General features: G+C 40.7%; 1 protein-coding gene across 1 annotated transcript in view; it reads right to left on the minus strand.

The window, feature by feature from the left end:
- The window catches only part of GUCY2C (guanylate cyclase 2C), a 72,694-nt gene that overhangs the window by 27,191 nt on the left and 20,594 nt on the right, over positions 1 to 24,909 (minus strand). The window contains exons 8-16 of the mRNA XM_058282826.2: positions 24,703 to 24,838; positions 22,943 to 23,028; positions 20,735 to 20,846; positions 16,617 to 16,698; positions 14,420 to 14,525; positions 13,345 to 13,407; positions 12,763 to 12,834; positions 12,187 to 12,291; positions 3,128 to 3,214 (exon numbers count right to left, since the gene is read on the minus strand). Of these exons, the coding sequence (XP_058138809.1) occupies positions 3,128 to 3,214; positions 12,187 to 12,291; positions 12,763 to 12,834; positions 13,345 to 13,407; positions 14,420 to 14,525; positions 16,617 to 16,698; positions 20,735 to 20,846; positions 22,943 to 23,028; positions 24,703 to 24,838 (849 nt within the window). The remainder of the gene's footprint in view (positions 1 to 3,127; positions 3,215 to 12,186; positions 12,292 to 12,762; positions 12,835 to 13,344; positions 13,408 to 14,419; positions 14,526 to 16,616; positions 16,699 to 20,734; positions 20,847 to 22,942; positions 23,029 to 24,702; positions 24,839 to 24,909) is intronic.

The following is a 24,909-nucleotide window of genomic DNA, read 5'->3' on the forward strand; positions in this document are numbered from 1 at the left end:
GTGCTGATGCGCGCAAGGAGTGCCGTGCCACGCAAGGGCGTCCCCCGCGTGGGGGAGCCCCACGCGCAAGGAGTGCGCCCATGAGGAAACCCGCCCAGCGTGAAAAGAAAGAGCAGCCTGCCCAGAAATGGCGTTGCCCACACTTCCCGTGCCGCTGACAACAACGGAAGCCGACAAAGAAACAAGGCGCAGCAAATAGACACCAAGAACAGACAACCAGGGGAGGGGAGGAAATTAAATAAATAAATAAATCTTTAAAAAAAAAAAAAAAAAAGAGTGGTGGAAATAAAATATGACAGATAAAACTCAAGTAGTCAGGAATAAACTTAACCAACAATGTAAAGCACTTATAATCAGAAAACTGCAACCCAATGTTAAAAGAAATTTTAAAACATCCTAAATAACTGGAAGAATATTCCATGCTCATGGATTGGAAGACTAAATATCATTAAGATGTTAATTCTACTCAAATTGATATACCAATTCAATACAACCCTGATAAAAATTCCACCAGCATTAAAAAAAATTTTTTTTGGAAACACAATTAGCAAATTTATTTGGAAGGGTAAGGGGTCCTGAATAGCCAGAAGCATCATAAAAGGAAAAGCAAACCCTCATCTCCGAACTTTAAATCATACTACCAAGCTATAGTGGCAAAAACAGCATGGTACTGTCATAAAGACAGATACACAGACCAATGGAACCAAACTGAAGGCTCAGAAACAGACCCTCACATGTATGGTCAAGTGATTTTTGACTAGCCTGTCAAACCCACACAGCTCGGGCAGAACAGTCCATTCAGCAAAATGGTGCTGAAAGAACTGTATATCTATAGCCCAAAGAAGGAAAGAGGACCTCTATTTCACACCTTATCCAAAAATTAACTCAAAATGGATCAAAAACCTAAAAACAAAAACAAGAACCATAAAACTTCTAGAAGAAAATGTAGGAAAATATCTTCAAGACCTGGTGGCAGGTGGTGGATTCTTAATGAGTAAGAGAAGGACTGAGGTGGACTACTGATGTTTAATGTATGTAGAAGTTTTAATTAGCTTTACTGTAAAAGTGTGGAAATGTATAGAATGGATGGTAAAAATAGTAATAGCTAGATTATAAATAGGGACGTAGTTGAAAATGGTAGTCTAGGGACGTAAATGCCAATTGACAGAATGCTAGAGAATAATCTAGGAACTGAATAGCACGGTAAACCAAGAGGTGGATGAGAATTCTGGTTGATGGTGCAGATGCAAGAGTGTCCCTTGTGAGCTAGAGCAAATGTATATCACTACTGCAGGGTGTTGGGAACACATGGGAAAAATACAACTGGAAAGACCTATGGACTAGGGGTTAGCAGTAATAATATAATATTTTTGCATCTCTGCCAAAAATGTACTGTGTTGATAATGGGGAAGGATGGACAATGTGAGCCAAATGTATACTGTGGACAAGGTAACAATCAGATGATATTATATTATCTGTATCAAATGTTCCACCACAGTATAGTGTGTTGATAGAGGGGTGTTGCTTGGGAATTCTGCATATGTGCATGACTGTTTTATAAGTTTACAATTTCTGTCAAAAAAATCTTACACACCAAATGTAAGATAAGGACTATAATTAGTAGTAAGATTTTGACAATATTCTTTAATAATTTGTAACAAACATCTCATGACAATGTAAGGTGTTGGTGGAGGTTGATGTATGGGACCCCTGTATGATGTTATACATGTTTGCTGTGTAAGTTCACAACTTTTACTATACACTTAATTGTTTATGTATGTTCATATTTAAATGACATAAAGATAATAATAGGGAGGGTTGGGGGAAAATACTTTGGTTAGTAGTAATATTTTGGCAATGCTCTTTAAGCATTAGTTAAGAAGGTTTAACAACAGTATAAGGTGTTGGTGGTAGGGGAGTTATGAGAGTCTTGTATGATGTTATATATGTTTGTAAGTTCACAACTATTACTACACACTTATTGTTTATGTATGTTTGTGTGTGGGTGATATATTTTAATAAATTAATTTGAAAAAAATTGTAATGTTTCATTCTTTGAGGATTTTGGAAGGGGAAGCCCATTTTTGACTGGCATGCTTCCCTCTAACGGGTAGCGGTATTACAGCAGAAACTCATTTCTCAGCCTGGATTGTGGGACTGTAATGTGGAATTATTATAATATATTTTACTACTTGATTTTTTTTTTAAAGATTTATTTGATTTATTTCCCCTCCCTCTCCCGTCCCCTGTTGTCTGCTCTCTGTGTCCTTTTGCTGTGTGTTCTTCTGCGTCTGCTTGCATTATCAGGCGGCAATAGGAATCTGTGCCTCTTTTTGTTGTGCCATCTAGCTGCGTCAGCTCTCCGTGTGTGCGGCACCACTTCTGGGCGGGCTGCACTTTTTTCACGCAGGGCAGCTCTCCTTGTGGGGCACACACCTTGTACATGGGGCACCCCTAAGCGGGGTCGCCCTGGATGGCACGGCACTCCTTGCGTACAGCAGTGCTGCACGTGAGCTGGCTTACCACATGGGTCAGGAGGCCTGGACCCTCCATTTGGTAGACGGATGCTCTATCAGTTGAGCTACATCTGCTTCCCTGATTCTTATCCTATGTGTTGTTTGCTTGTTGGATCGTATGTGTTTTTCATGTGATTTAAGACTGTATCAAACAGCTCACTCTCAGGCCTGACTTTTCCTTCTTGAATGAGGCCCTGGTTGCTGGTTTCCACTCTTTCATATCATATCTTGGAATGTATATGTTCAAATTGACCATTGCCCCTTACCAGATGGTTGCCTGTCCTAACATTGAGTATTCAATTATTTTTTCTGCAACTTTATATAATATTGATTTCCAGAAAGTCTAGGAATGTGTGCTCGCAAAACAGTCTAGAAAGATTATAATGATAAAAAACAGTCACAGCCAATATTTATTAAACATTTACTTGTTTCAGGCATTGTACTAAGCACATGCATTTTGGCATAAAATCTTCACAACAACCCTTTAATGTAAGTACTATTATTAATCCCATTTTACAGATGAAGAAACTAAACCACAGAGAGGTTAAATAACTTGCTAGGTCGGGTTATTTAATTTTCACAAATGTTTTTCGAGATGGCAGCTCCCTTACCTTAGCAATGTCATACAAGACAGAGATCTTAAACTCCCAGTCCATGAATGTCCCATCAGGGTAGGAAATGGTGTCATTTAAAACTTCCTGAATAGGGGAAAAAATAGAAGATGAGTTACTGCACGGAAGGATGTTGCAGAGAGACTACATTCAGCTAAGTTACGATTCCTCATCGTGAGGCCTTAGGGTGGAGCACGTTGGCCCTCCTCTGTGCTGGTTTTCCTCAACTCATGTGTCTCTTCTCTCTGAAATAAGGGTTGGTGCCTTTCACAGAGAGGAGATGCTCAGGAGACGCCCACTGCACCCCAGCCCTGGCTCGCTGCTCTTCTGTCAGATGGGGGCGAAGGAGCCAGCAGGCCCGTTCCTGAGAAGCAGGGGCTCGTCACCGTTTTTGTTCCAGGCACCCTTTTGCCAGTCAAATGAAAACCACAGACCCCTAACTAAGTCCACACTAAACCGTGTATTATTTAATAAATATATCAAACCTGCACCAACATGTCCCCACGAGAATAATGTGTTTCTGCATTTCCATTCAAGCTCACAGAGCCCTGGTTAAGAGCCCCTGCCGAAGAGGGAGCTTGTGAGATGATCAACAAGCAGCTGCACCAGGGGCTCGGTCTGACGCCTTAAACAGGAAATCGGTGTTGAAGAATTCATTCATTAGGCTTATGCTTTCACTCCCATCATCAATTTCGTCCATTGGTCTAATTAAGTTTTCTCTAAGTTTATTAAACACCCCATCGATATGAGAGTTCTTGGATTTGTTTGACTTGTATGAACTAGAATTGTGAACTCATTGTTTTGACATGATGGTGCTTTCAAGATATAGGGTTTTATGAGTTAATAAATAACTATTCTTTGCAGTAATACTCCAAAAAGAATGGTGATGATAATTTCTTGGTTTAGAAAAAAGCCCAATTTGACCTCTAAACTCAAGCACTGCACCATTAATTCCACTGAAGGGTCAGAATTCATTAATCATTCCAGATAAGGCTGGTTGGTTTGAGAGTATCAGGCAAAGTTGAGAAAAGGGAGTTTTGAACAGACAAATGGGGGAGTCTTTCCTTTTTTATCCTTTCCCTTTATCTCATCATTAACCCATTCCAGCCTGTCTCTCCTGCTAAATTTGTTAAAAGTGTATTATTCTAAAGCAAAAAAAGAAAAAAGTGTATCACTGTTTTGATTATAAATGTAATACGTGGTTATTATAGAAAATATTAAAAACTTCTTATAAAATATTAAAAAGAAGAAAAGTAAATCACCCCTAATTGTTCCAACTAATCTCATCTCTTTTGGCATCTCCTTTTAACATTCTTTAATGTATTTATAAAAAAATACATGCAGTTGGGAATAATGTCATTGACATGAAGATGTAAGGCATCCCCTGAAAAGCCTTGCCAGAGAATCAGCAAATAAAAGGACAAATCCCACTTGCTTGGAACTCTGGAGGATGGTAGAGACTGGAGAAGGACTCCACAAATGCTAAATAGAAGAAAAGGAAAAATATCAGGCAGGAAATGTCCATCCCAGACCTGCCAGTCCATTCCTCTCTGCCTCACTCAGTCCCAGGCAGCTTGGGAGTTGCACAGAAGTGGTGGCCCAGTCCTTCCTGTTGTGGCCACAGACTATAAAGCCACCCACAGCAGCAAGTTAGAGCCCCACGTATATGCAGGCACAGCGACCCAAGTCTGCAAACTCAGACTGGCAGAATGGATAAGAAATGGATAAGAAATCCAATTATATGCTGTTTATAAGAGACTCAGCTTAGACCCAAAGACAAAATTAGGTTGAAAGTGAAAAGATGGAGACTGGTGGTACATGCAAATAGTAACCAAAACAGAGCGGGGGTAGCTGTACTAGTATCAGGGGTTGGAAATGGACTTCAAGTCAAAAGCTGTTATAAGAGACAAAGAAGGACACTATACATTAACCAAAGGGGCAATCCACCAAGGAAAAATAACACTCATAAATATTTATGCACCTAACCTTGGTGCCCCAAATACATGAGGCAAACACTGGCAAAACTGAAGGGAGAAATTAGATACCTCTACAATAATAGTTGGAGGCTTCAATACACAACTCTTGTACATAAAGAGAGAATCTAGACAGAAGATCAACAAGGAAACAGAGAATTTAAATAATATGATTCATGAACCTAGACCTAACAGACATACACAAAATGTTGCACCCCAAACAGCACGAGAAGGATATGCATTCTGTTCTTAATTGTACGTGGATCATTCTCTATGATAGACCACATGTTGGGTCACAAAACAAGTCTCAATAAATTTTAAAAGCTTGAAATTATACAGAGCATCTTCTCTAACCATAATGGAATGAAGCAGGAAGTCAACAACAGGCAGAGAACTGGAAAAATCCACAAACATATGGAAGTAAAATAACATGCTCTTAAATAATCAGTGGGTCAAAGAAGAAATTGCAAGGAAAATCACTAAATATCTTGAGACAAATGAAAATGAGAGTACAATATATCAAAACTTATGGGATACAGTAAAGGCAGAGCTCAGAGGGAAATTTACTTCCCTAAGGGCTTACAATAAAAAAGAAGAGAGAGCTAAAATTAAAGACCTAACGGCATACCTGAAGGACTAGTAAAAGAACAGAAACTAATCCCAAGCAAGCAGAAGGAAAGAAATAACAAAGATTAGAGCAGAAATAAATGAAATTGAGAATGTAAAAAGCAATAGAAAAAAATGAAAAAAAAAACCCAAAATTGGTTATTTGAGAAGATCAATAAAATTGATAAACCATCAGCTAGACTGACAAAGAAAAAAAGACTGAAAAGGCAAATAAATCTGAAATGAGAGGGGACACATTTTTACGGACCCCACAGAAATAAAAAGGACCATACGAGGATACTAAAAAAAACAGTATGACAACAAATTAGACAACCTAGATGAAATGGACAAATTCCTAGAAACACACAAACAACCATTACTCACTCTAGAAGAAATAGAAGAACTCAACAGACCAATTACAAGTAAAAAGATTGAAGCAGTCATCAAAAACCTGCCAACAAAGAAAAGCCCAGGATTGAATGTCTTCACAGGTGAATTCTACCAAACATTCCAAGAGGAATTAATACCAATCCTGCTCAAACTAATTTTTAAATGGAGGTACCAGAGGCTGAACCCAGGACCTTGTACATGGGAAGCAGTCTCTCAAACCACTGAGCTACACCCACTCCCCTCAAACTATTTTTAAAAACTGAACAGGAGAGAACACCCCCAAATCATTCTGAGGCCAACATCTCCCTACTACCAAAGCCAGATAAAGACACCACAAGAAAAAAAAAATTACCGATCAATTTCTATTATGTATATAAATGCCAAAATCCTCAATAAAATACTTGCAAATCAATTGCCACAGCACATCAAAAGTATTATACACCATGTTCAAGTGGGTTTTATCCCAGGTATGCAAGGATGGTTCAATACAAGAAAATCAATTAATGTCACATTAACAAAATGAAGGGGAAAAAAACACATGATCATCTCAATTGACACAGAAAAGGCATTTGACAAAATCCAGTATCATTTCTTGATAAAAACACTTAGAGAAATAGGAATAGAAGGAAACTTCCTCAGCCTGATAAAGGGCATACATGAAAAACTCAATGGTGAAAGACTGAATGCTCTCCCTCTAAGATCTGAAATAAGACAAGGATGCCAGCTATCACCAAGGTTATTCATCAGTGTACAAGGTTATTCATCAGTGGTGATCAAGGTTATTCATCAGCAAGGTTATTCTAGCCAGAACAGTTAGGCAAGAAAAAGAAATAAAATCTATTCAATTGGAAAGGAAGGAGTAAAATTTTGACTATTTGCAGATGGCATGATCCTATATATAGAAAGTCCCGAAAAACTACAACAAAGTTATTAGAGCTAACGAGTGAATTCAGCAAAATGGTGGGATATGAGAGCAACATGCAATAATCAGTAGTGTTTCTATACACTAATAATGAGCAATCTGAGGATGAAATCAAGGGGAAAAATCCCATTTACAATAGCAACTAAAAGAATCAAATTCTAGGAATAAATATAATCAAGGATGATAAAGACTTGTACACAGAAAACTACAAAACATTGTTGGGAAGCAGTTGTAGTTCAAGTGGTTGAGAACCTGCTTCCCATATATGAGGTCCCAAGTTCAATCCCCAGTACCTCCTAAAAAGAGAAAAAAGAAAAAAGCCAACTCTCATTGGGGAGTGGGTGTAGCTCAGTGGTTGAGTGCCTCCTTCCCATGTACAAGGTTCTGGGTTCAATCCCTGCATCTCCTAAAACACACACACACACACGCACACTAAAACAATCAAATGTCTAAGAATAAATTTAACCAAGGATGTAAAGAATTTGAACACAGAAAACTACAAAGCATTGCTAAAAGACATCAAAGAAGACCTGAAAAAAATGAAGGGCATTCTGTGTTCATGTATCAGAAGATTAAATATCATTAAAATGTCAAGTCTATCCAAAATGATTTATAGATTCAATACAATCCCAGTCAAAATTCTAACAGCCTACTTTGCTGAAATGGAAAAGCTAATTATAATGAGCAAACTCAGAGTTAGAATCTAGAACGTAGGTTACTAGAGAGATGAATTGGCGGTAGAGATTGGGGAGCTGATGCTTAATTTGTACAGAATTTCTATTTAGTTTGATGGTAAAGTTTTGAAAATGGTGGTGATGGTAGCATATTATCGTTAGTGTAATTAACGAGACTGAATTATCTCTGTGAATATGGTTAAAAGGGGAAATTTTAGGTTGTATATGTTACTGGAAAAAAAATTAAAAGATAAAACATAGGACTGTATAACAGTGAGCCCTATTGTAGGGTAATTCTCTATTTAGACAAGATGCCTTTTCTGTCTTAGGAAATTTTCATAGTGTTATACAGAGTCTTTGCATTTTGTGTTAAGTGCGTTTTGAAATAAATTACATATTTTTATAATTTAAAAAGGGACTTTGGGAGTTGTATTTTCTGACAGGTTTTGCTGATATATGAGATAACATAATTGTAAATTATCACTTTCTTTGTACTTATTTTGTATCTAGCCATCACATTAAACTCTTGTCATTGTTCATTTGAGTCTTCTGCATTTTTTAGATAGACAAATGTATTACCGGTAAATAAAAAAAAGTTTATTGGTTTCCAATAATTATTTATTTTATTTCTGTTTTATGCAATAGTGCTTTGGCTAGAACTCCCAGAATGTTGACTAGTAGTGCAGGGGCAGGGGGAGGGCATGCTTGCTTAATAGAAATGCGGTCAGTTTTGTTTTATGATCGATAATCTTTGCCATTTTTAGGAAGCATTATTTTATTTCTAACTTTACTAAGAGTTGTTATTACAGAGAACCCCAGGGAATTTCTGAAATGGGGTCTGAGAATTCTGTGACATATCACCATTTAATCATTTTTTTCTTTTTTGAGGAGATAGATTATGAATATTAAAACTGATATGCTCTTCCCCAAACTATGTGTTTCACAGCCGCATTTCATGCAGGTCTTATTCAAATGTCACCTTATCAGAGAGGTCTTCAGCCCACTACTTTCTCTTTATAGCAGCTGACATTTTTTTTTTTAAGATTTATTTTATTATTTATTCCATCCCCCCAACCCCCCGTTTTCTGCTTTCTGTGTCCATTCACTGTGTGTTCTTCTGCGTCTGTTTGCATTCTCAGCAGCTCTGGGAATCTGTGTCTCTTTTTGTTGCATCATCTTGCTGCATCAGCTCTCCGTGTGTGCAGCGCCACTCCTGGGCGGGCTGCACTTTTTTTGCGTGGGGCGGCTCAATGCAGGGCATGCTCCTGGCGCATGTGGCTCTCCTATGCGGGGGACACCCCTGCGTGGCACAGCACTCCTTGTGTGCGGCAGTACTGCGTGTGGGCCAGCTCACCACACGGGCCAGGAGGCTCTGGGTTTGAACCCTGGACCTCCTATATGGTAGGCGGACGCTCTATCAGTTGAGCCACGTCCACTTCCCTAGCTGAATATTTTTGTTTATTTGCTTATTGCCTCTTCCCCCATGAGAATGTAAATTATGTAATAATTCTGTTTTGTTCATGGTTATATCTGTAACAACCTAAGTATAGAGCCTGGCACATAACAGATGTTTGAAAAATATTTATTCCATGAGTGAATCAATTGTTCCTAAACATGTTTGGCCAAGGTTGTTGCATAAGATGGTAAGCATGTTGTTTCCCATCTGTCTAGGGAAAGACTTTACCTTTTGTTTCCTAACAAAAGAGATGGAATGTACCATGGGTTAACATCTAAAGGGATTACCCAGGTTTGCCTTGGCACAGCCTTTGTTTTGAGATTCATGACACAAAGGAGTGATTTCTTGAAGAAACTTCAGTGTAAGATCCTGGCAACGTCTCTGTTGTCTGTTCTGACCATGAGTGAGCAATGCCAGAAGGGGCTCAGGACAACCCAGAGAGGTCCAGACTCTATATGTGAATAAATCCTTTCAGCATCAATGAAAATGATCGTATGGTCTTTTCCCTATGACCATGCATAGTGTGCATTATAATAATATCTTTTTCCATTCAGAGAATTAACCACCTGACTGTACTCTGCTTTTACAACTGACTTAGATTTACTGTATTTTATTTATAATTTTCCACCTTCATTCATAAATATAATTAGTCGTCAATCAGGGTTTAATATCTATCTTATGCTAGTCTTGTTAAATAAATTTGGAAGATGTTCATGTTATTTTTTTCTAAACCTTTCAAGCAGTATTTATAAGGAGAGTGAGAACTAGTCATTAAAGCTTAGAAGAATTATATTGAATCTGGTATTCTCTGTAGTTTGTAATTATAATTTTTCCATTGTTATATATTGATGAATTTAAGTTTTAAATTTTGAGCCAAATTTTCATGATTATTGTTTCTGAAATTTTCCCTTTAGGTTTTGTAATTTAATAATCATGATGCATTCTTTCACAATTAAAAGCATCTCTTCTTTAGCTTTATTATTTTACTTCCAATTTAGTGATTTATGTACTTGTTTTTAAAATCTTAATTAGAAGTGTGAGAGGCTTGCATTGTTTACAGTGTTTTTTAAAAATTTTTAATTCATGAATGAATTTTTAAATGATATCCTATTTTATTTTGTAATGATTGGTTTTAAAGCATTTCCTTTCCTTATGCCATAGATATTCTCCTAAATTTTGCACTGATTACTTATATTACTTATTTCATAAAAGAAAAGAGAGATTATTATCTAGGGCTATGATTATTTTTCTTTGAGGGGGATTTGGGTTAATATCATACTTTTTTTTCTTTTTTTTTTGAGGTACCTGGGGATTGAACCCAGGACCTCATATGTGGGAAGCTGGAGCTCAATTACTGAGCCACATCCGCTCCCCTATATTTTACATTTTGAAAGTTTGTGTTCTTTTTTGTAATGAAAGTTACTGGAAGAGAAACAGTATCCAACTGATTAATTTTAAAAATATTTATCCATTTTAATTCCATTGACTTGTGAGTGTTCAGACCTAGTTGAAGCTTCTGGAGCAGCTATTGCCCCCAAAGATTCCAGTTTGCTTGTGGGGTAGAACATTGAGGTTATCAAGAGATACCAGGGGTGTGGGGTGTGTGGGAGCCTCTTATATTTTTTAATGTAACATTTTTCGTGATCTGTGTATCTTAAAAAAATACAAAAATAAATAAATAAATGCTCATAAAAATATAAAAATATAAAAATTAAAAAAAAAAAAGAGATACCAGGTCTGAAAGTTTCCCAGGGGCAGGATGACCAGGCATCCTGGTCTGGGCCAGCTCAGATGATGTCTGTTTTCCCACCATAGTTATTATAATTTCCTCTTTCACTCTCAGATAAAGTATATGGTCACCTAACCCAGAGGTATCTAAAAGACAGTCCCAGAAGCTGCTAGAGGAGAGATACACATATTTCAATGTTCTTTGAAGCAATTGTCGTGGATCCTTTCAGCTCCTGCCTTTTCCCCATCCAGGCCTGGTTTCTGCCTGACAACTCACTTTGCTTCTTGTATGTGAACTATGTCTGTGCTTCTGAGCTAGGTGAGGGATTAATAGCCCTAGTAGGGTAGGTTGAATTAGGTACCCCCAAAACATACGTTCTTAATACTAATCCACATTCCTGTGGGTACGAACCCATTGTAAGTAAGATCTCTTGCAGAGGTTATTTTAGTTAAGGTGTGGCCCCACTGAATAAAGTGGACCTTAATTCGATTACTGTTGTCCTTTATAAGCAGAAGAAATCCAAACAAAATCCAAGAGAAAACCATGGGGGGCGGGGGGGACCCAGAAGGTGGAAGTCACCAGAACCCAGAAGAGAAAGGAGACCCACCATGTGCCTCGCCATGTGACGGGAAAGCCAAGGAACCCAAGGATTGCTGGCCAGCCAGAGTGCTGCTGACCTCACAAGGAAGCAAGCCTTCTGGCCTCTGAAACCATGACCCAGTAAATTCCTGTTGTTTAAGCCAGGCCATCATGTGATATTTGTCCTACAGCCAAGAAACTAAGACATCTAGCTTGACACTTCGTTCTTCCAAGAACTTGACTCAGCCCTGTCCTGCTTCCTCTTTCTGCTTTGAACTTTGCCAGAATACCTGATCCCATTTGGCAACTTCCGGACTGTGTTCAGTCCCTGACAAAGGCTGGGGAGGGAAGAATATAGGCAGTAGCAGAGCCAAGACTTACCAGCAACTCTCCTAAGGCTTGCTTGGTGCCATCAACTGATCATTCCTTTCTCTTTTTATGCAATAGCAAAAATGCAAGTAAAATAAAACTAATTTGGAGATGATCACACATTTTTTCACTTGTGCTCTTTTTTCTTTTTTCAGTCTAAACTTCTCTTCTGAATATTTTTTTTGTCTTGTTTGCAAATATACAATAGGACTGATGGATATTTAGTTTGGAAAGCATGTGGATCCACCAACTTCTCCTGACAACCCACTATTATTTCACTGGGTGATCACTGAGAAGATCAGCCAAAATTTTTTAACATGGTTAACCAGTTAGAAAATTGGAAATGACCATAGTTCCTTACCCGGAGGGATCCTCTCTCGCAGTATTCGATCACCCCAAAGATCATATTCTCAAGCTTCACTGTGCCGTAGAACTTGGTCAGGTTGTAATAATCAATCTGAAGCAACTAGGATAACATGTTTGTTTACAAAGCAAATCAGTGAAATAGCCAGAAGTGGGAGCCAGAGTAAAAATTAGTGTGCCAATTAAAACCTGTCTTGTTTTAAGCTCTTTGGGAAGATGCATTGCTCCTAACAAACTTAAATGTCAGTACCCATCTCTTCCTACACACTGCATTCCTTCTCATCAATGGTCATTCCTTTGTCAGCAGGGGGACTTGAATACAAACCTCTGACTCCCCTCAAATAACTTCAAGACTGTTTTCTAGGACATACTAGATTTCCAAAATATTTTTGCACATTCAGACCTCACTCTCCAACATTTTATGGCAGAATTTTCAACAAGAAGCATAGCCACCCATGTCTTGGCTTCTCAGTTGGCATTCCCAGTAACACCCTGCTCCACCAGCGACCTCACAGTTAGGGAAAATAGAGTGAAGCTATTGCTCACTTAAGGGTTTGAAGTAAGGGACACATACCTTGTTCAAGTCTATCTTCTGTTTCTCAGTGAAATTTCCATCATTGTGCTTGAGATCTTTTAGAATCACTCGCTGCAAAGATCAGTTGAATTAAGGAGATATCATTGTAGGAGAACCATGTTTATGTATAATATTCACTTATTTGTGTGTATCTACTAGTTTACAAGCCCACTAGACTGTGACCTTTTGAGAGCAGTGAGAGTATTTTACTGGTGTTTCTACCCTGAGGCCTACTACCTGGGATATGGTATGGTCAGGCTTGCATGTTTCTTCAAGAATGACTAGGTGAAAAGGGAAGAAGGAAGGAAAGCAGGGAAGGAGGGAGGATATGGATGGTCATATTTTTACACCAAGGAGCCAAAATATACTACTAGGTCGCCTGGACTGTTTTGTGTTTCCTTCTCCTTCCTGCACTCCACCCCTCCCCACGTCGTTTGTCCCTCAGTTTCCCAGGATTGCACCTTGAAGCCTGGAGGCAGAGCCAGCCTGGCCCTGCCATGGGCTCTCCCACACCCACCGCCGAGCTGCCAACAGGAGCAGGGAGGAACCGGAGAGCAAAGGGGCCGGCGACACGACACTCACCTTCTTGTCATATTTGCACTGTCGTAGCCTCTGGATTGTGTCTCGTCTCTTGTCATCATCGATCTGGCAGAAGAGAAGCCTCGTTATTCCAGGGGCTCTGAATCCTGCCCAGCCACTGGCAGCAGAGCTGCTGCTGTGGCTCGCTCCGCGGCATGCTGGGCAGCCCCCCAGAAAAACCGCTGCAGTTGCTGAGTGTCCCTCTCACTCCTCCCTTCACGCTCCAGAGCTCCTCTTCTCCCCAGGTCTCTGGCACTTAGGCCTGGGGGCCCTGTGAAGATGCCCCTCCCCTGCCCCTCCCTTCCTCTCCGGACCCTCCTTCAGCCAGGGCTCTCTTTGCTTCCTTCTTCCCCTGCCCCCCTTCCCTGGGGAATCACTGCCTGTAGCACAGACAGATGCCCTCAGGGGAGCGGGGGTGCATCTGAGTTGTGCACAGCAGGGTTTGCACACTCGTTGCGAACTCGCAGTTAAAGGCCCAAGTGGCAAAGCAAAGGAAGTGGAGCCAGGTGTGTTAGGGGGGCGGCCGTCAGCCCTGGTAGACAATCACCCGACTTGTCAAAAGGAAGCTTGTCATCTGCATGTTCATGTGATGTTCTCTATGTGTTGGCAATTTTTAAAAATGTTAAACATAATGAGAAGCAGACACACATCTCACATCTGGAAGCTATAAATAGCTCAACATCTGCCAGTTATTGACTTCTGGTCTTAAAGCAGAGTAAAGGTTGACAACGATTGCATCTTTCAATTTGCTTGTAATCGAAACTTGGGACATATCATTTTCCTTGTTAAGACAACTTGCAAGGCCATATGCTAATTGAAGCCGATTGTCTCTTCTGGGTCAGACGCAAAGAGTGAGTAACACTGTACCTTGGGCTCCACTGACATGTTCATCAGATTAACTGGCTGACAGTTAGGGCCATGTATGATCAAGGGGAAGGAAGGCGGCTGCAAGTTAGGAAGCATCTAAGTGTTTTCACTGTTTGGATTCTAAAACGACTGCTCCCTGCCTGGCTCGTTGCCTCAGTACCCTCTGAGCTGCACCGGCCCTAACGCCCTTCAAGGGGTCAGGTGGGCTCACCTTCAGGCTAATCTGATTGGTCTCATTGCTCTCCAGAGGAAAGATCTTTTCAGGAGGAATGTGGGACCATTTCTTCTGGCGAAGTTCATTATCTTTTTTAAATTTTCTGTGAACAGAATAGAAACAATCGGCTTTAACTAGTATCCATGCCACCCAGTTGCTGAACCCTGGGAGAAACGGGGCACCCTGACATTCTCGGGTGGGTGTGGGGTGAGGGGGGCCAGCCCGAGGGCAGTGCCAGCCGGTCACAGCTGTAAGGATGCCTGGTGTCCTTTACAGCCTTTCTTTTCCTTCTGCTTTCCCAGGCCTTTTACTTAAGTAAAGGTCTTCACTCTCACAAAGAATTGAGGAGTGACGTAAAGCAGAGTGATGTGAAAACAGAAGAGAAAAAAATAAAAAGTTTAGAAGCAAAAATATTAACTTGTAAACCACCAGAGAATACACGAGGCACCTAAATAAGCCACTTCTTCTTATGCATCTGTGCCCTTTAAAATGCCTAAAGAAAATAGAAATGCACAGAGAAGAATCGAAAAACATGTGTCCCAGCACACAAAATATGAAAATTTTGTGTAATTGTTTCCTTCAGATAGTGTGAATAAGGCAGAATTTTTGTGTTGTAAGGGACACACACTCTCAACTTTACAAATGCATCATGAAATTGCTTCCCAAAGTGGATGCACCAATTGACCCTTCCGTTGTGAGAATTTCTGTTTTGCCATATTCATGACAACATTGATACTTTTTTACCATTGTGATATATGTGAAATGTGTTTCACTGCTGCTTTCATTTGCATTTTCCTGATTATGAAGGAGACAAAGCCTCTTTACAAATGCTTCTAGCAATTTTAGTTCATATATAGAATTATCTATTCATAATTTTGCCCATTTTTCTATTGCATTGCCTTTTTTTTTCTTATTGATTTATACGAGTCCCTTATGGAGTCTAGAAGGCCGTTGTCATGGAAAACTGCAAACACCACGCCTCCAGGGCTCCTCGTGGACACACCATTGGCCATCAGGAGCCCTGAACCTGCTCTTGATATTTGGAGACCATGGAAAATACGTTTCTTTTCCGCTGCTGTCACTAACTTTACCTCTGAACCCTATCTTAAGCTGACACCCATCTGGACTGAAGGACAAGAGCCACCTTGTGACCTTGCTATCGACTGGCTTTACTCTCCCCAGGTTTTCGCCTCTGCTCACCCTCAGCTGAGTGGACACCACACGCTGTAGCCCATCTCCTACACTGCGGAGCGGAGCAGAGTGACGGGAGCAAAGCGCTGCCTTCCCAGTGAGGAGAACGGCCTGCTCCGCCTTCCTGGAGGAATGTTCAACCCACGCATCACAGGCTGGACTCCCGTTATGAGAAAGATCATGACACACAGACCACAGAGTGGTATACAGAGAAAATTACCGTCCTGACCAGTGAGGGCATGGGGGCGACCCTGGAAATCCAGGAGGGATAGCAGCTTTACGTGTTGACATACATGTATTAGGGGGCAGCGTGCTATTCACTCACTTATTTACATATCTGGCAAATCTTTCTGAGCTGCCTTTATGTCCCGGCACTGTGGCCACTCTACTTGCGTGCCCATGTGTAAGAGAACGACCGCGGAACTGATGGTGAGGAGGCCTGAGTTCTAGTTCTGACCCTCTCCACTACCTGGTGATGCGATTTGAGACAGGCCATCTTGCCTCTCTGGGTCTCCCTTTTCCTGTGCTAAAATAGACTTGGAGTAGGTGGTTTCCACAGCCTCTTGTAGCCTGAACATCAGTGTCTTTGAAAGTTTCCACAACTTACCAATAAAGTGGTAAAAAATAGATATTTTTATTTAAGAATGCCTATTACGAGGCAGTCACTATAATATCCTACTTCAGATCTTCACAGCAGCTAAGAGGAGGACACTGAAGCCACCTGACTAAATAACGTGCCTAGCACCCCGCGCCTGGTGAAGCACAGACCGGCGTCTGCCGCAGGGGCCCCTGATGGCACGGCCCGTTCCCTCCACGCAGGAAGGCGCCTCCCTCCTCGGGCCTTGGGTGCAGAAAGCCCTGGTGGTCCAGGGACCTTCTCGTGAGCAGCCGTTGCCGTCCCCGCACGTCACGGCTCTGGTCTCTGTTTCTCGCTCTTCCCCTCTCCCTCCCTTCTTCCCTGTCTGAACGAGAAGCACAGGGAGAGCAGGGGGGTGGGCCGCACCTCAGCACCAGGAGGGCAATGAGCAGGAGCAGGACCACGGCCCCCGTGAGGGTGAAGACGGCAATCATCAGGACTTGCGGGCCTGTGGCAGGAAGAGAGCGACAGGGGCGTCAGTGAGGGCTGAGAAGAAACGAAGAGAAGCGCTTCAGAGATGCTGGCTGTACAATGTGCTCTATGGAAGGAGGGAGGGAGACTCCTTTAATATATATATACATACACACACGCATATATACATACACACACACACACACACACACACACACACAGTGCTGGGAGAGGATGTGGGATGTGGCTCAAGCAGCCGAGCTCCAGCTTCCCACACATGAGGTCCCAGGTTCAATCCCCAGCCCCAGCACCTCAGGGAAAAAAACATATACACATAATCTTTGATCTTGTTTTTGATCGTGAGAAACTCAACAATGAAAATGGGACTCTGGATTTCTACTCTTACTTGGTCAGAAACAGGTCAATGCCGTGGAGTGAGAGCCGCGTCACGGCACATGGCTCACCACTGCAGGCACCACTCTTGTCTCTACCACCACTGTCTCGCCTTCAACCCCAGACGTAGAACATAAGTGAGTGCAAGAAAGACAAGTCCAGCAGTGCAGTGATGCCCCTCACCGTGGACATTACGGGTACCCTGGACGAGGGCATGCGACCAAGGGCAGACGGGGCACCATCTGTGTCCCTCCACCCATCTCTACAGCCATCTCACCGCTGAATAGAATTCTAATATTTAGATATGGTATTTAAATATCTATGTAGTGTTTATGCATGCTGTATTTTAATATAGCAGTATGAATAAACATACTCTTTATCTTTTTTTGAGGTACCAGCGCTGGGGATTGAACCCAGGACCTAGTATGTGGGAAGCTGGCACTCAACCACTGAGCCCCATCTGCTCCCCTGAGTTGGTTTTTTCATTTGTTTGCTTCTGTTTTGTTTGCTTTTTTTAGGAGGCACCGGGGACTGAACCCAGGACCTCCCATGTGGGAGGCAGGCGCTCACCACTTGAGCCCCGTCCACTCCTCAACCTGTTCTTCAGTTTTGCTTGTTACCTAAGTCAAGGAGTCACATTAGATCTAAGGTTAAGCTTCTGCTGCCCTCTGGTGGCTGCTGTGGCTCTCACATGCTATTTTATTTGCTTCACAATGAAAGTTGTAATTCCATGATTATGGGGTCAAGTTAACGAATCTGATTAACAGAGGGAAGACAGTCCAACTTATAGGAGAGAAATAAATGGACTGAAATTAACCATTTAGATTAGTGCTGGAGCCCAGATTGGAAACATATGCCTAGTTATCTCATATTGTCATTCATTCATTCATGTATCCCGAGGCACTGTGTTTAGACAAGGGGATATGAATAGGCGTGGACCTGCCATTTTGATGTAAACAAATTAGTGTGGCATAGTACTATCCTAGAAATCTGGTAGCATAAGCTCAAGATCAATAAGCTCCTGGGATAGTAAAGTTTAGGAAAGGTGAAATTCAAGTTGAATCTAGGAGCCGGTGGATGTTTACCAGTAAGATGGAGGGGAGAGGAGAAATTCTACCTAGCGGGAAGAGCATAAATAAGGAGACAGTGGCACAAAAGTTGCCAGGCTCTTTCTTTAAGGAAGTAGGAGGGAGCTGAGAGAGTCAGAGGAAGGATTTCAGGAAAGATGAACTGTAAGGCTGGAGAAGTAGGAAGATTAAGGGCTTTTTTGTGCTATCGTAAGGATTTGGACTTTATTCTGAATGATAACGTAGAGCTGCCAAATCAAGTTCAAGCAACAGCACAGTGACAAGACCAGATTTGTGTTTTCATTTTGACGGCCATGGGGGCTAGCGTGGAGATGGGCAGGAACGGGGCAGGAAGTCAGCCGAAAGTGATTGCTGAAATCCAGGGCACAGAGAGAGGGCTTGGATGAGGTTTGCATTGTCTACTACTGCATCCCTTGTGCTTGGAAGGTGGCCTGCCATTAAGTAATCCTTGTGGAATGAATTGGAAGACAGTGGTGTGAAATCCCCAGATGAAACTTTCTGGAGTTTAGTTGGCAGGTGTGTAGACAGATAAAACACAAGGCATGAATACCTTACTGCATACAATTGGAAAGACTGGGTTATTTTATTTGTGAAGTTTAAAACGAAATGTAACAGCTAAGCAATCAAAAGCTCTGGCTAACTGAATTTTCTAGATAACTGAGGACAAAGTCAAGTTGCCTTGGATAATAAAATGTCCCTATAGTACATAATATGAATATTTCATGTGGTTTCTTTTAGGTAAATAATGTGGGCTCTCTCAAAAATTACTATTGAGAAGTTCAGCACTTTATAAACCACAGACCTTCTGTTCAACAACCAAAGCATCTGAAAGCTTTTAAAGAAATCTATTAAAAATACAAATCTAAAGTTGTAACTGAAAGTTTAAATTCAGAAGAAAGAAAAAATAATTTTACTCAAAAAGTTACAAAATAAAGTAGAGTACTGCAGAAGTCCATAAAAAAAGAGAAATATTTCAGAAGTCAAGTGTGGTTTAGAACGCAGGAAGCTTAAAGATGGTTCTAAAGATAATATTTTTAAAAGAAGGTACCAGTAAGGCAGGTGCTCAACAATGGAGCTGAACCCACTCCCCAAGAATTGTTTTGTTTTGTTTTTTTTGCTGTTGTTTTTAGGATGTATTAGGGATTGAACCCTGGACCTCGTACTGGGAAACAGGGACTCAAACCACTGAACTATACCCACTCCCTTAATTTTTAAAGAAAAGAAATTAACTTTACAGAGCAATAAGAACAGTAAATCTGAGGTCGGCTCAGGATTGCTTATTATTGAGAAGAATCCATTGCCTCTCCACACTTCTCTCCTTACTTTAGTCAACTGCTCATGCCTATTGGACAAGGAACCAGGAACTATTTTGAACCAAATTTCACACATGGAGTGAAAGAGAACTAGAAACACAGCCATAGCTGTGACTCAAGCTAGGCTGTCATTCCAGAAATGCTCCCTTTATGTCAGATCAGCTGGTAAGTAGAGCTTCTGGTTGCAGAGAAGAGCTGGGAGCTGGGAGAGAAATACTTCTAGTTAACAATTTCAATTCTGATTAAAAATCATAAACGAATACAGCTTCCTTATAGGAAAATTGGAAAATTAAAAAAAGTACAAAAAAGAAAAAAATATATAAAAAAGAGAAAAAAATCTCTCCTAGAATCCTAGCACTCAGAGGCTGCTACTGTTAACATTTTAGCATATTTCTTTCCAGTCTTATTTCTATATATTGGTTTACAAACTTAGAATCTCACTAAGTTTAAAAAAAATAAAAACTTATTTTTCTCTTACTTTACATCATGTTTTCTCCATGTCATTTAAAATTCTTTATAAAATATTTTATTTGGTTGCATAATTCTCTATTTAGAAAAGTACCATAATTTTCTAAGTCATTTTATTAATGCTGTTTCTACTTTTTTTTTCATCTTTGGGCATAAATATTTGTTCATGTTTTAGATTTTTTTTTTCCTTAAAATAAATTACTGTTTGTTGTGGTAAATCCTGTCTATGCCAGTCATGGGCAGCCTGCCCTGAGACTTGCTGCCCAGGAGACACCTGTCCAGTCTTGGCCACTGCAGGTCACTGTTGACAGCCTAGAACATTAGGGCTTTCTATGGCATGGCAGGTTCTCATCCTGAGGGGGTGTGTGGCCTTCATTACCCCTCAAGTGTGTGTAGAGGAAGGGGAAGAGGCCCTAATCACTGACCATCTCTCAGAGGACAACATCCAGCATTCTTTGCTCAAATAAGTAGCCTTTGAACTTTTTTCAGTAAAATGTAACTGGAGTAAGAATAGAAGTCTCTGTGCTCATTTTTGCCAATTGCCAAACCTTGCTTTCTATGAGAGAACATACATCAAAAGGTAGGCTGTCGTTTTAAGATAGCTAAATTACATGGGATATATTCAGTGTTTCATCCAAACTATAATAAGCAGGGAAATAAGAGTTCATATTCACAAACCTGGCAAATCTAATTCCGACAGCAAAATAAAACCAACCAACCAACCAAAGACGAATTACATAAAATGTAAGAGTTTACTCTCCTTATCAGAGAACCAATTTCAGGGAAAGACAATTCACCAAGGATCTCTTACCCTGGCCTGGGATATCATGAGGAAGTTTATGGTCCTTCCAGACGAATGTGGGGCTCCGAGCCACAGGGTCAGTCTTGTTTTTGTGGGTGCTATATGTCAATAGAACTTCATACTGTCCCAGAGAACGAAAAAGAAGAAGGATAAAGAGAAAAACACACATTAGAACAACTTCCGGAGAGGCTGACCAGCCTGCCCAAGGCTACTTGAATTTCACAGGAATCCTCAGTGAAGCGAGGCGACTGTTAACCAGCCCAGCGCTAGTTAGGGGCTGCTTATTGGTTCACAGCATGAACAGAGATTCAAGCTCCAGGGCGCTGCTATGTTTTCTGTTTCTTTACGACCATGGACTAGGTCAGTACCTGCTGCCAAACAGAGTCTTTGGGTCTCGAGAGAACTAGGTCAAGTGCTTCAATTTACAAATGTTAAAATGGAGCCCATGAAAAATTAAATGATTAGCTCCAAGTCGCATGGCAAGGGAAAGGCCAGGTTTTCCACAATAGACTGCTAAAGGAAATGATGGCTAGAGAAAATGCATCGCAGCTAAAATCCATGATATCATCTTGATACATGTCAAGTGGCCCTGAAACAATTCTACGTTTCTTAAGTTCCATCAATTTTCTAATCTCTTCCATCCCTTCACTTTAAAATGTCTTCTTGTGCATGGCACTAATTAGGTTTCTAAGATAAAAGGTTTATTTTTTCAAGCAATTTGCCAATTTTAGCATGAACATATCCTTAAGTTACTGCTGCATATACTGAATTAGCTTTGTAAGAGACGCAGAACAACGACAATCCTTCTAAATCCATCAAGAGGCCCTCAAATGCATAGGTGGTAAAACTATCACTCTTTCTGAGCAAAAGTTTCACATTTTCAAAACCTGACTCTTACCCTTGGAGGTGATTCTCCAATTGCATGCACTAAGGATAGGAAAGATCCTATAAATTATGGTTTGGTACCTTGAATCTATATTGTGACCCCTCCCAAAAAGAATAACAACTATAGTGCAATATTATTTTGAAAATTCGAATATCTTTGTTTTCTCCAAATAGACAATACATTTGGACAATACATCGTCCAAATAGAACAATAAATTGTTCTATAGCACAATTACTTTGATAGTATTAGATTATTGAAAAAAATTAACAAATTCTGCCTTCTGAGAAAGGAAATACACAGTACAGCATTTTTCATTTTGAAGAGCAGTCATGAGGCAGACAAAGGACCTCACATTATCTTTGTAGTTGCTATTAGTTTAAAAAGCCTTGAGGGGACCTTACTTTTTTTTTTATTCCCAAGCCAAAGATAGCATTATATTAAAAGTTCAATATAGTAACTGAGAAGTTACTGAAATGCTGCCCCGAATTTCTGGCTTAGCTTCCTCAATCTGGGCATCTCTTCTCCAGCTGTTTACATTTTCCTTTATGGATATCTTCTACAAAGCTGGATCTCTATAGGGACGCAACATATAGGTTATGGGTGTCATAATGCTCATTCTAGCAAATTACACAACAAAATGAATGACTTCTTTTAGATTCCTAGTTAGTGTCAGGAGCCAATCTGTTCAAGGAGAAAGCTCTATATTGGCCACATGGTAATCTAAAAATTGGCTTTCATAGTTTGCAATGGGCACAACCTTAGGTGGCATCAGACTGGTGTTTTAAATGTAAATTAAATGCATAGCAGCCATCCACCACTGGCCAGGTAAGAAGCCAAGCACTGCTGAGATGGAGTGGTCACTAAGACCCACTCCCTTTCTTTAAAGGACTTGTGATGTATCTGAGGAGAAAAGACACACGCAGGGTGTGTAAAGGCATCACATTACAGAGCTGTTTAAATGTGCCAGAGGGATGTTCATGGGCGTTCAGATGGAGAGAACTGAAATATTTAGTTGTGGAATTGAATAAATATTTCTTGGTAAAGACCTATCATCCTTTCACTGGTATCCTATTGATAGTCTAGTTTTATATCAGTCTATTCTGGGTGAGTTTTTTAAAAAGTGTAGTTAATAGAGTGCACATTCTAAGTAAAAAGTTCCATGGATCAGAAAAGCTTAAGAAATACTGTCCCCAGTATAGCATAACTTTAAATCCGAAATACACAATCTTCCAGATCCTAAACATAACAAGCTCTCTCCTTACCCAACCTCATTCCAGTCACACCACCCCAAGGTTTTTGGAAAGGAGCTGCCATTTAAGAGCCAGACATACTTTGTTGGTGTCCACAGAGGTGTAAAGAAGCACCATAGTATTGTCAATATCCCCACAGTCGTCCAAAGTCACAGGACCCAGGTACCCTAGGGCAAAACCAGAGTTAAAGACCATCTCAGCCTCCTGCCAGAAGAGACCACACAGTACCCTGAAAGAGCAGGGAAACCTGGCTCAAACTGCCCTACTTTACGAAGGAAGAATTGTGGCTCTCCGTGATGTAATCAGGTGACCCCTGGATTGGTGCTCAGCCCCAAGTCTCTGAAGAATACTTTTATGGGAGATGTGATTTCTTTAGAAAGAAATATCTTTTCATTGTATTTAGGATGGCACCAAATGAAGTCAGCCAAAAAAATCCCTCCTTGGTGATTAGGGAAAAGTTTTGGTCATATTTACTGAACCAGTAGCACAAGTGTTTAGATCACTGCACAATCTAACTTAGATCATAAGAAGATCAAAAAACTTCCTCTATCAATTATTGTTGTGAGATGGTGAGAAAATTATCTAAGCTCTCTGAATCTCGGTTTTCTCATTCGGAAATAATAGCAGTATAAGATGAACCTATGAAGTGGCTTTAGGTAAAAAAAAAATGGCCAATCATTAGCAATTTCTTATGGTTCAACCTAATAGCTAATATTTATTTGTATTTGCTATATGTCAGGCTCTGTGCTTAGTGCTTCATATGCATTTTCACATTTGATTCATCTTGAAATATCATGATATAGCAACTATTATGGCTCCATTTCACTGATGAGAAAGCTGAGGTCAGAGATACTAAATAACTTGCCCATGGCTGTAGAGCTGGTAGGTGGCTAAACTAGGACACAGACAAATGTCTCCTGGCTCCAAGTCTGTGGCAGTGGTCACTAGGATGCTTGACCTGACCATGGATGTGAGAGCATTAATCGAGCTTGCACAGGAAGGGCCTGGCAAAAATTGGGGCTCAAGAGGTAATCAATACATGATCGTCACTCCCTCTCTGCTGCTTCAGGGAGCAGATGTGCTCCCTTCCTATCGTGGTACCCCATAGCCGTGAGCCCTCAGTCCTTGGGGCTGGGTGTTTCCTGCCCACTGAAACCAACCGCAGTTGCCCAGAAGCATGAATTCCCAGAGTAAGGATTTAAGGCGAGTGAGACAAAGCCACTGCCACTTATCTTTCACTTAGTGTACATTAGATTTGAAGAAAGCTTCATAATGTCTGGTTGAGGTCCAGGAAATGAACAATGGGAGTTTCAGCAGAGGCTCCCATGGAAAGGGAATGCTGATTCATACAGTTCGGAGGGTTAAGTGATGGGAACTCTGGGTGGGGCTGCTATGAGGCTGTGGTCGTTAGAGGGCAGCACCGGGGCCCACAAGCCTGAAGGATAAAAAGGGAAATGAGGAGACCAAAATCAAGCCTCAAATACTACTCTTCTTACTAGTCTTATCCAGCAAAGACAGGCTAACACTAATCAAAATGCCCTAGGATGTGGCTAGTTTGTAAACACTGGGCTGAGCCATGTGTTCCTTCTATGACATCTGAAGATTCCAAAAGTCTGCAGCTTAACTTGGGGTCCAGGTATCAATAATAGTATCCCCCAAGTTTATGCCATGATATTTACCTCCGATTAAGTTCAAAACTATTTGACTGTTGGCCCATCTACTGCCAACCCCCCACACCCTTACTTCCCAGAGTCCATCCACAAAGCCCAGCTTTTCTTCAGCTTTCTGTAGAAAGCATAAATTAGTTTTGTTGTGGTTGTTTATTTTTAGGTGACCAGTACCTTCAAAAGTGAGGTTCTTGAAAGCATGAGCAAATTTGGGAGTGTTAACATTTTCTTCTTTTTCAAGAAATGTCTTCAGCATGTGTCCAAAGAGTAAGACTCCATCCACGTAGGCGAGTGCAAAGTCATTTTTCATCTGAAGGAAAAAGAAAAATCTTAAAAGGGGTCCTAGAAAAGAGGTTCTGGACTTGATTCTGAAGCAGAATG

Source organism: Dasypus novemcinctus, chromosome 20 (genome assembly GCF_030445035.2).
Source record: "Dasypus novemcinctus isolate mDasNov1 chromosome 20, mDasNov1.1.hap2, whole genome shotgun sequence".
Lineage (NCBI taxonomy): Eukaryota > Metazoa > Chordata > Mammalia > Cingulata > Dasypodidae > Dasypus > Dasypus novemcinctus.